A 12,675-nucleotide genomic window follows, 5' to 3' on the forward strand; every position below is an offset into this window, starting at 1 on the left:
ATTTTCATCACAGCAGCAGAACTACAGTCCCAGGGGCAGGGGAAAAAAGTGGCCCCTGTGGGAGGAGATGGGGCCACACAGGAGAGGGCTTTACAAAGTAGAGAAAATTAACTCACAATTAAAAGTACTTTTATAGCATCCCACCTCACAAGACAGGCAGTGCTTAGTTGATAACAACATCTGGAATGCAGTGCAATGAGTTTATTTGCGTTAATTTTGCAGGCTCTTAATCTACAGCCCTGCTGAGGTGCCATGGTAACAGATGCAGCTCCTGGCTGAGATTGTGCCAAGGGTGGAAAATCATTCTCTGTTTTGGATTTGTGATGTACTTTTTGTAAACTTCTGCTCTCACAGCTTCATCCCCAGCATACTGGAAAACCGCAGCAGATTTATTTAAGCCTATTTTAATTTCTGAACTTGGAGACATAGGGATGTCAAACCAGTAGAAAGGCACAAAGAATTAAAATGTAGTTTGGAGAATGCAATATAAGGGGCAGCCTACAGCAAACTGCTCCATGAATTTCTTTTCCAAATATGTTTAGTTGAACCTGCGTGGGGATAAAAAGGCTTTACATACCTGTGGCATAACATTTACACAGCCTTTTGCAAAGCCTTTGCTTTACAGAGCCAAAGGTATTGGATGACAGTGTTTCTCAGTTTACATTGATGAGGGTAATAGTGATTCTTCCTCTGTCTGGAAAAAAAAATCCCAGACTTGATGAGCAGCACAATAGCTGGAGACATTGGAGGCTGTGCAATGCAAAAGTAGCCATTTAGCATGAGCTAGATGGGTCTGTTAGATATAATGGAATTTACATCTGATACTGAAGTGATTTCGAGAACAAAAATCCATGTGTTTTCCAAAGTCTTAGAGCTACTTAGTCTAAATCAGGAGAATGAGGCATCTTACACAGCATCTGGTGCTGGAAATGACTGTCATTATCTGAACAGTTGTGCCTCTTGACTGAGAGCAGGTAATGGCTAAATTAGAGCTATGAGGTATGTGTGAGAATGCAGACCAGGAGCCTAGTGAGCTTGACAGAGGAGTTTCACAGCAATGTTGGAAACAGCCAGAGAGATATCAGCCTGTAGCGAGCAGCTGCTTATGCTTGGGAGCAATGTGAGTTTCTGTGCCTGCTGGCAAACACTGGCTGCACGTCTCCATGTGTCACAGAGCAGGGACAGTGACAGCAGCGTGTGATACAGCCCGCAGAGTACCCGGGGACCTGCGGTGTGGTGGTTGCATGAGAGCATGACTGCAGCCAGGGTGGCTGTGTCACACACCCCATTGGATTGGGTCTGTGGCCAGCTCTTGGTTTCAAAAGCATTCCTGGGAATCGTTGTGGGAGATGGTGTTTGCCAAGTACTCGTGCCAGGTGTATGTACAGCACCAGCTTTTCCTGGCCACAGGATGCCCCCAGCTCTGTTGCCTTCACCAGGCTCACTTGCACAGGGAGGGTGGCGCAGTACAGCCAGCGGTGCTGCATACCTGTTGAAGGACAAGAGGCTGTCTAAGGCAGGTGGATTCTGCAATAAAATGCATGCATTTTCTCAAAGAAGGAGTATGCAAGAATTTAGGATTCCATCCTTTCAGTAGTTTTGCATTTTTTAGTGTTTTCATAGCTCTGTGTTATGACTAAGCCGGGTAACAACTCTTCATTTAGTACTATGTGGAAAAGTCTCTCATTCAAAGTGTTACTTCCTCTCCCTTTTGTTAAAATACCTCTGTTGAACAACTGGCTTTTGGGGTTTATTTTGATAGGCCCACACAGTACAGTTTTCAGTGTTTGTTAACTGGCTTTCTGGTGCCCTTGTAAATAACCAAAGTATTATATTCTGTACCAGAACAAGGAGTAAATGTGTTCTGTTACCATAGGCTGCAGAGAAGCCTGGCTGCACAGCAATGAAAAGGCAAAAGCAAAACAATTTCTTGAATAACTGTTAAATACATTTATAACATAAATACATGTTATAAACAATGCATAATTCTCTTGACAATGCATAATTCTCTTGACAGACCATAGTGCTATTAAAAATGGAGATGAGATGATGTGATGGATCCATTTTTTTTTAAGTGCTGCTGCTTTTACCTGTCAACAAAAATCCTCTATGTTTAAATGAACAGCGTGGCTTTTCTTTCCTGACAGTGCTAGGCTCATAAACTCACAACTGCAGCAATCACCTACCACTCAGGGAAAAGAGCTTTTGAATTTACAACAGCTCTTCATTTGGCTGTCTTGGCTGCAATTTAAAGAAGTAATTAATTCTGTACTTTGTTTACGTGTCTCTCAGATTCTCAATAAGCAGTGGGAGTTTTGAGAGAGAATATGAATCTGCGATTTTATTTTAAGGACTTTTTCTTGTTGTTCTTGCATTATTACTCCTTTTATCATTTGAATACACGTATTAAGTCATAAGAACCTCTGAGTGTCACATTTTTCCACTTCAGCATTGTCATAAATATTACTTCAGTCAAGACATTATCTTCTCAGTTTCAAAGGAACTACTCACTGAAGTAGTTGCTTATAGGCATGGATAAGAACAGCAGACTGTGGCTGAATGGGTAAATGATCACCAATATGACTGAGGAGTGCTATGCCAACTCCATTGTTCCTGTCTATCTATGCTACAACTCACTGTGCACCTTTATATGTGATCTCTTATAGCACCATGGTAAAATGAAAGGCCAGGTGTACATTAGGGGATTTCAGCTATCTCCATGAGTGGGCAACATTGGTTTGGGGACTGTAGATCATCAATAAATTGCTCATGTGTGAAATGAAAAGCCACCTTGGGGTCAGCTTCCAGTAAATTCATCCTGAACTCAGGCAATTTGGAAACACCTGGCTACGCTTACTAATTGTCTGATTGACTGCTATGACTTGAAAAACAAGACAGAAGTGTCAGACAATAATGACTTAATCTGAACTTTTAAACACTGCCTCTTTTTCCAATAAAGAGATCAGGTCTGTAGCAAATGCAGCTGCCACAGGGCAGCACATCCTTCTGGTCTGCAGTGATAATAGGTCTCTACAACAAGCTCACAGTCTTCTTGGTCTGATGAGTTGCATGCTAAGATCTTTAGACATGACCCACCATAGTGGAGAGCCAAGGGATAGTGATGGTTAAAGGGTGATGCAGCCAACTGTGTTTTCTTAGGATTTCTGCCTCCTTGCTGCAGGGTGGAGCTGGCTGCAAGGGCAATGCAGGGGTGATCAGCCAGTACCATCAGCCTCAGCCACTTCTATGTGCCCCTTTTCTCCCCACGCTGAGGATTCTGATTACACAGCAATCCTGTGGTGGTGCTGGCTCGCCTCTGATTACATGATCTGAGAGCCATGAGCTACTGAGCGATTAAGAGAGTGTATCAGAAAGCATTTGTGATTCTGCTTCTTTTAAGTGGTACTTTTTGCTGATTTACTGAGAACTCTTATTTCCGAATGTTTGGTATTGCTTTGACCTGTGTGTCTGTAAGCTATGGGTTTATATAGCTGGAATTTCTTACTTGCCCAATATACATTTTTTTGACAACAGTTGTGTCCCCTATTGATGCTATTGACATTGTACTTTTCCTAGGTTAGCATAAGCTAAAAAGTCAATTTTTCAAGTGGGTTTGGGATGCCTTACAGATTTTACACATGTGAAAACAGTATTTAGGTAATGCAGATATGGATTTGATACAGGCAGAAGGGATATGTGGACTGTAATTTTGATAATTATACCTGAGCCTTTCTGAAATACATGTTGTGAAGGAGCAATTAATAATTACTAAATAACAAAGAGGTCCCAAGTTTGTAACTGAAACCTGGTTCATGTGCTCTATCAAGTGTGAATGCTGCTCTGTCAGGTTTCAAGGAAATTTTTTTACCTGTTGCAGTTATTGACTATAAATTAATACTGTTGTATATTAAAATAAACCTATCATATAGGGCACTTTGAAGGGTTCCTCTTTTGACTTTGAGAAATGCAGAGACATGAAAGCTGTATGTTACATTAAAAACATAGCCAGAATGTGCGTGTTAGATTCACCCTCTATCCTGCAATTACCCACTCTTCCAAACTCAAGGTGCAGGATCTTCCAAGTCACAAAAAACTTTTAATCTGAGAGAGGAAGGAGTGACAGCATCTCTCCCTCATCTGATGGCACTGGGGCTAATAAGCCCAAGGAGAGCATCTTGCTTAGGCATACACAGAGCTTCTCCTCAAGACTTAGTTCATCTCACCTTGCTCACAGCACTGCATCCTTCAGACATGCCCTCAAAACAAGCTAGTGTCATCTCAAGAGTGTGTGCTAGCTGCACACTGATCTCTGATAGAGATGTGTACCAGTGCTTAGCCTTTTTGAGTCCTATTGCTCTTTTCAGAGTGAATTGGGCAGTAAGCTTGCCATAGCTGGGGTTCTGCTAGCCCTGCAGTTGCAGCTGGAGCTGCAGCTGTAGTCATCCTCAGAGATAAAGGGAGCATGGCTAGCAGTGGGCTCAGCATGCCCAGCCTGCACAGCCTTTTTCCCCAAGCTTCCCATCCCATCATCACTTTGTTGTGCTATTGGCAGTCCTGTTGATAAAGAATTAATAATGCTTAATGAAGGAAGCATCTTGGGAGGTAGAATGTGGCCTGAAGTTATGTCTGGTAGGCTAACAAAGGCAGCATGCTGTCTGTGCTGCATCTGGGACATGTACAGAGTTCTGCTGTGCTCTGCCATGCCCACTCTGAGACTGAGGGGGCAGCTGGGAGCCGCTTTTGTTGTGGCATAAGTTCTCATAAGCTATATGGGAAGATAGAAGCTTTCTGAGAGTTGATGGGTTAGTTATTAACTTCCTTTATCTGTATGTATGAAGTGGTACCACTGTCATAAGGCTGTAGAGATTGATGTGAGCCAAAAGCAGTATGGCTTTTCATACTGTGGACACAACTGCTGTTTATTAAATGAGTTGATTTAAAAGAAGTCACCATTGAACTTAATAACTCTTACAGCTGACATGTTTTTCTCTAGAAAGATTTAGGCTTTTCTAGTACACTTGATAGTATGTCAACTCAGCATCAAGAATTTCTGCCCTTTTCCTTGTGCATGACTGGCATCCTGCCACACTGATCTTTAGTGAATTACAGCAGGGGGAACTGTTGTTTAAGAATACTAGATAATGAGTGTAATTGTTTTACTTAAAGAAATATATTGAGAACATTACTCAATCTGTTTTTTCTCTTCTCAGTTAGTAGCCTCCATCGTGTTTATCAGCTTTGGCGTGGTAGCAGCATTCTGTTGTGCAATAGTTGATGGAGTATTTGCAGCACGACACATAGTAAGTATAGAAATTTTCTGTCACCTTCCATTCTTGATTGCTTATGTCATTTATAGCAGGAAAGCATTTTCTTTTTTGTTTATGTCTTGCAGTATGTTAGGTTTTTTGATGGTTCTCCTATCCTTGGAAATCATCAGGAAAGCCCATCATGCCAATGCCTAGACATGGTACCAGCTGCTTATTCATATCTTAGGGAGTTCCAAATGTAGAAGTGATGCAAAGTGATGTAATGACAAGTGTGATAAATGCATACCTACTTAGGAAAGAGAAGATTCTTCAGCCACCACCAGCATTTGCTCCCTTTTGCACAAAGGCTTTGTGGGCATGGTAAGCATTTGGAACCACCAGATGGTAATGAGCACCAGAAGTCCAGAGGAGATCTTTAGAGGGAAGTGGATTGCAACAGCACAAAAAGAACATTTTGTTGGAGCAAAGAGAGCAAGAGGAAATGGCAGGCTTTGATTAGATGTGGCATGAAGGGGTCACTGAGTGACAAACAACCCAAAATTCACAATCTGCCTGCCTTCAAGAGGTGGGGAGTTCACTTAACCAGAGTGTTTCACTTAACCAGAGTATTTCCAGTGTGTCTTCAAAACCCAGCCTTCCTTCTTCCACCAAACCTATTGCCATCTCTTCTTCAAAAGGACATTTATAGGCTTTCACAGTACTGCAGTTGCAGTAGTGATACTAGTAGTTCATTACTGTCTATGAGCGCCTGGGAGTCTTTCTCATGACCTTTTTGTGTAAGCACTACACAAACACAGAACAAAGTTGATTTTGTTTTTATTTTGGCTCACAGATTTCAAGTTAAAATATTAGGCAAAAAGAATAAATAGAAGTACAAGACAGACTGGATTGTGGGGTCATTTGAATACACCAGTTTATATATTAGATATGTGTTGTTTGCTGTTCTATCTTTTGTGGTAGAATACCTAAAAATCAATCTAAACCCAATCTTTTAATTGAGCTTTGATTTCCAAAAGCACCAGAAAATAATTAATTATATGTTTTAATAGTCACTAGAACTCAGATGTAGTGTGCTACATAATACAGCAAGTATGATGGTGTGTGATCCCCTCACTGCTACAAAATATCATGGGCCTGTTTGCCTTTCTGCTTTATGTTCATTGAGGGGCAGCATAACACCACTGGCATCAGGAGAGCTCTATTTAATTTTCTGTTAGCAAATGCATCAGAATATTGGGTTTTGGATTAAAGCTGTAAAGTGATTTCTTTTTTATTATTGAGGTGGCCTCTAAACCAAATGTGGGCTTCGGAACCCCACTGCATTTGAAATGAAGGTATAATATTGATATAAACAACAGAGTTGTACAATAAGAACATGAATAAACACTCTGGATTTTAATGATGTATTGTGCTATATAGACCCTGCATGATGCTGAGACAGCCTGCTTCTGCTTGGATTTGCCCTGCTGTGGGTTGACACCTGGTATAATTTTGTCTCTTGTTGCTGCTTTGGCCTCCTCCTTTGGGGAATAACTGCTGGAGAATTGGACTAACTCCTGGCCTGTCAGAGAGGTGTCCAGATCTACAGTAAAACCATAAAGTTTTCATGAGGGGGAACTGGGCAGCATTCACTTTTCTGTATCCAGTGTCAGGGTGCTGATAGCAAGGCTCCAGGTTCCTTTTCTCCTGAAGGGAGAAGTACTAGGTGAAGACAAGCAGGCTTCAATCCAACAACAAATGCAGCATTCTTCACATTAATTTTGAATCAGAAATGTCCCCTGTTTTTCATTTTATTTTTAACTTCATCTGAGTTTGGAGGGATATGAATAGGACAAATCACATTACTATAGATTTTTCTTAGTGTGTGCCAGCTGTAGAATGGAGACTATTATTGTTGCACATTTTCTCCTGCTCTTGTAAAACTGTAGATAGCATAATAAAATGCTTCTTCTGTTTTATTTTCTTCCCAACAACAAATAAAATTGACAAAAAGTCTTCTAGGAAAGGGATGTAATTCAGAAAAGAGGTATTTAAATTATATAAGGCTAATTTTAAAACACTTTGCTTATAGAAAGTTCTGGAGCACAGCAATTACAAAATGAAGAGCACCAAATGAAAAGCAGTCTGATTTAAGATAGCAATAACTTATTTAAAATATAAGGTACAGATACAATTTATTATTTTAAGTTAATTTCTTCATTGGTCCCTTCAGCTGCAGTTTCCAGCAGTTTCCTTAAAACAACAACAAAAAGAAAACAACAAAAAAACCCAAACAAATTAAAAAAAAAACAACCAAACAACAAAACCAAAACCCCAACAGAATCACATGAAGGAAATCAAAGTTGGAATTACTGTGCAGTGATGTTATTCCAGAAAAAATATGGTGGTCACAGGAATCCATTAACTGCATTTTGCTTGCTTGAAACATTTTTGTTATTTAGCAGATGAGAATAGCCCAGTTGTGCAGCAGCTAATAGAGATACAGCCTCCTCTCACCACACAGAGAAACCCCCTGTCCCACTTCACATACACATTCTCTGAAGTACTTACTACCCTCCTATTCATGTTTGTAAGCCTATCCATGGCCATTGCCATGTGATCCTTAGCTTTGTAGTTATCCTCCAGGCAGAACCTAAAATAGCTACATCAAGAAATCCAGATATGAAGTGAGGAGATTGCATGAAACATCTTCCTGAGAAGGTTAGGAATATGTCAGGTAGCAAAAGCCTGGGACAAATGCTTTGTATTATGTTTTCGCATGCTCAGCTGCAACCATGGAACATTGGTACTGACATATGGCCAGTTGCATTTTCCTGAAGTGTGGGATAAAAAGAGAGCTGGGCATGCCTAAAAGCTCTAGGAGAAATGAAGGGCTCAGGCAGGGGAAATCCTCTCTGCTTGACTCTAAGAACTGCTTTTTGATCTTGTTGAGTGGAAATCACAGACCACATCCAGGCAGATTTATCAGAGGGGATCCAATAAAAAGAAAAATTAAAGCTGAAGAACTTGGCTTAATGCCAGTGAGAGCACCAGAAGATACAGCAGTAAAATTGCATCTCAGCCAAGAACTGCAGCAAGGGTGCAGCAACTTCAGTGACAGTCACTGCATTTTAGGACAGGGTGACTTCATAACACAGCTTAACATCACACCCCAAAGCCTTCCACACTTCAGGCCAGATGTCCTAAAAAGCCACTTGACGATGTTATGAGCAAGCATGTTGGTCTTTCCTTTGAAGAAGAAAACAGATAGCTGTATTCCTGTCTAATGAAGTTGTAACCTTTATGACTGGTAATAGAAAACACAAGTCAAAAAAGTAATTTCTCCTTGCAATTCAGTTAACTACCTTCTCTGGAGAAGAACACTAAATGCATTTTACTTTCTTGATGCTTCTACACAAGACAAAATTACAGCTAATTGCTTTAAGTTCCATTTCTATCCTGTATGACTCATTAATATAGTAGGCATGGCATAGCATGTACCACAAAAGGTTTCGGTGTTTGCTGTGTCACAGCAGAGTGAGCACTAAGCATTTATAACTGAAAACTAGCACTAGTTTAGTAGTGATTTTTGTATTGATGGTCCCCCAAAGTGAAAAATGTTTTATTGATGAACTTTTTAAATACAAAGCTTGCAAGCAATACATTTTGAAGCCAATGGTCAAGTATCCCACAGTTCTGATACTAGTATTAGGCCTTGCATCTGACACTAAGATGGGGAGCACAGACTGCATTCCTACGGTACTAATTAATTACAGGGGAGTTTTAATTCTTTTTTTATTAATTTAATTTAGGGGTTGGAGAACTCTTGCAACCATTTTATGCCAATCTGCTAAGATTTCCCTTTTGTACTATCAGATGACCGCAGTCAGGTAGCAGTTATCTTCACGCATCCAAGCACAGCTGAGTATATACTTTGAACTGAAGAACGAATACTCTTCTCTGAACATCACAACTCAGATGGTAGAAGAGCTCCTTATCCTAGACAGGTCTCCAGCCTGACTAGGAGCCCTGGAAAGAGTAACAGATGCCTTGTGATTCCAGCCACATCAGGGCTTGGAAGCTCTGTGTTGCTATCTGCCCTGGCACATACTCAGCCAAAACCACTTCCTTTCAGGTGAAGGTCTGCTCTGCAGTAACCACAGTTATATTGATGCTGTTGTAAATTATTGTGGTTTTGCCAGAAGAAGTTTCCTGGGCCAAAGGAGGGTTTTTCAGATGCCTTTTTCTTTTATACTAGTGTTTCCTGGTGCATAAGGAGCAGAACAGAGAAAAAGGACATCCTAGCTCTAGTATGGAGCCCCTGTGTTTTAGAAAGTATCAAGTCTGAGGAGGGATGAAAATCAGTGTGGTAAAAAACGTGAACATGATCTTCCAGGGAGATATTGTAGCTAATCGAGCTAACATAACCCATAAATTACTGTCCAGTAGTGTCTAACAGCAAGATGACACTGAGGTACCTATCCTGACAGGTATTTTGTAAGGTATCAGTGGCCATGTCTAGTCTGCTGCTGTGGAATAAACTCAAGCATCAGCCCTCTGTCTACTGGTTAGCTGCCACTTATGTTCACTCTCAGAGCACCCCTGACCCTTTTAAAACAAATATTAACAAGAGGGATAACACTGATCTGTGTGGGTGCGAGCAATGTGAACGGGACCATGTGGCCTCAGGACTAGAGATTGGTCTCTGGCTTTTAGTGGGCAATACAGGCATAGACTATGGGATCATTGCTAGGTTACTGACTCCAGCTCTGGTGTTTGTGCTTTGCAAAGGATATTGCCGTCTTGGAAGGAGTTCATAGAAGAAAAATCTGAAATTTGGGGTGACAGCTTTTAGCAACAAGACTCGGAAGTTTGATTTATTTTATTTATCAAAGAAAAGGTTGAGAGGTGGATTGATCTTGGTCTCTCTAAGGTATCTACATAATCAAAGGTTATCCGATAGCAGAGGGCTTTTAGTCTCTCACACAAAAGCACAAATGCAGTGAATTGAAGTCAGTGCTGAACAGATTGAAACCATGAAGCAGACACAGTCTTGACAATAATGAATTACAAGAACAGCTTTGTTAAGGACATGGATAACTCCTTGTAACTGAAATACTTAAATTCCAAACTTCTTTTGGATGATCTCATGAAGCTTATTCAGAAATTATGAGCTCAATGCAGATGTCCTGGAGTGAAATTATTTAACCTGTATTATTTGGAAGGTCATTCTAGAGCAGGGTCTTCAAAGAAGGGTCCTGTGAACTATTTTTATGGTCAGATAGAAACTCTATTGCCTCTTGTCAGCAGGTCTCTGTGTGTGGTGCCAGGACCTGTTCCCTACTGCAAAATGCTTAGGGGTTCACAGATTTAAAACCAGTCAAAAACCATTTATAAAGATTTGTGATTCAGGTTTGCTGGTTTTCAAATCTACAAAGAAAATACAAACTTTAACATGAACATAACTGAAATAATGCCTCTACTAAAAACAGTATGCCTCAGATACTGGATAACACACAAGACAACCCAATGATGAATATATTGGATGTATCAAAGGTCTTGTCAGCAAATCAGTCATCTCACTAATGTTTTCTGGACCAGAATGCAGAGACGGGGAGAGCTTTGGGGTAGTTTTTCTCACAGATCTGCAGTCTGATACTCTGTTTCTGAGCAGGTAAGTACTATGCAAACAGCATTGACAACAGAGGAGATGGTATGGTGCTTTAGTTTGGTTGCCAGGTATTTTCCAGTCAGAAAAATAATGGCAACCCGTTTTTTTTTTTTTTTTTTTTGGAGAATGCCTTAAGATCCCCCCCTCCAGTTTGCAGAGCCTCTCACATTGGCAGGAACAAAGCCTGCTGGTTATACAGCTCCAATCTTTTTTTTTTCATTGAAATTCCTTTTGAGTTTAGCCAATTGCAAATTCTTTAAAATCCCTTTTTTCTTCCCTGCTGTGACTTGTTTTCCTGAGGGAAAAGGGCTGGTATTCTGCCAACCAAACAAATGTCTAAACCAGTAGGCAGCACACACATTGTATTTGGATGCTAAAGAGCAGTTCACTCGATGGAAAGTACAAAGAGAGATTCCCCTTTCCTTTCCCAGCAGCATGTCTCTATATCTACCACATGGTCTCCTGTTGTTGTGGAGCCCCAGGACACAGGCAGAGATAAGGCTGTCTCAGGCAGTCCCGGCTCTTCATCTGCAGCACTGTGCAGAACAAAAGCCTGCACTGCTGGGAAAAACAAGTATTGGTCCAGCCTTCCCTATCCCAATGACAGAAGCATTGGTCCATTGGCTTCCCTCGCTGAGATGTAATCACCCACATTGAGATCACTCTTCAGCATCATTATTTTAGTCATTCAAGCTGCAGTAATCCTTCTTTGAAGTAAAAATTCCCTGAAGATGAATAAGGGACATTTTACTACAATTGCATGCATAGGAGGGAGGAAAACACATTTGAGGATATGAAAGCTAGTGGCTAAGTAGCACTGAAGTTTAATTACACAGTCCTGTCTCACAGAGAGCAGAATGTCAATCCACAACAAATTCTAGGTAGGTTCAGTAAAAAACAAAAATACAAAAAGGCAGAATTTTTAGTGTACTGGGTAACAACAAATCTGGCTCTTCCAATTTCTTTGGCTCCAAAAATTAAAATCATTTTCTTTTAGCTTTGCTTCCATTTTAATTAGATAGGTGTGAAGTTCTCTGAGTATATTGTAAATCAAATCCAGAGATATGGAGGGAAATCCTACACATTTTACCAACATTAATTATCATATTAATAATTACATTAATAACACATTTGACATTATACATATGACATTAATAACATTAATAATCATATTATTAATGTGATAAATAATATGAAAGGTGACAAAGTGTGCAGGATTTGATCCATGTTTAAAATTACATTGGTGTTCAAGTTTCCATAGGTCTTTTGTGTTTGTACATAGGTTACAGTCTTCTATAATCTGCATCTCTTTCCATAGATTATAGTCTTCTGCATCTGTGTGACTCCTATACATCCAAAACTCAGTACCTGGGGGAATTTATTTAGCAATGTATCATAGCAGCTTGGATCATGGGAGATTGACTGTCTCCTTCCATCTTTACCTTTACCTTACAAAGCAGTAGCCATGATGGAATTTATGCAAAGCATACAAAGCAAGTTAATTACAGTTTTATCCTAAGAAAGGTGAGTAACTTGGGCAAAGGGCTTGCAGTCTCCTCTGAAAAGTGTAATCTTCTTTCCTCTAATGTGCTGCCAGCATAAGATAATTTCCTTGATTGCTTCCTATTCTCAGAAATGTTTCTAGATTATCAACAGATGTTTTTGTTCTGTGAAAAATATTCAAAGCTGGTACGCAGCTACATAGAAGAGGGAGGAATCACCTGCAGGCTACAGATTACAGCAAAAATACTTAGCAAC

General features: G+C 40.3%; 1 protein-coding gene across 1 annotated transcript in view; it reads left to right on the top strand.

The window, feature by feature from the left end:
• The window catches only part of TMEM255B (transmembrane protein 255B), a 63,747-nt gene that overhangs the window by 24,214 nt on the left and 26,858 nt on the right, over window positions 1-12,675 (top strand). Inside the window, exon 5 of the mRNA XM_034074580.1 lies at window positions 5,211-5,300. Within this exon, the coding sequence (XP_033930471.1) occupies window positions 5,211-5,300 (90 nt within the window). The remainder of the gene's footprint in view (window positions 1-5,210; window positions 5,301-12,675) is intronic.

The sequence above is a fragment of the Melopsittacus undulatus genome, chromosome 2 (genome assembly GCF_012275295.1).
Source record: "Melopsittacus undulatus isolate bMelUnd1 chromosome 2, bMelUnd1.mat.Z, whole genome shotgun sequence".
Lineage (NCBI taxonomy): Eukaryota > Metazoa > Chordata > Aves > Psittaciformes > Psittaculidae > Melopsittacus > Melopsittacus undulatus.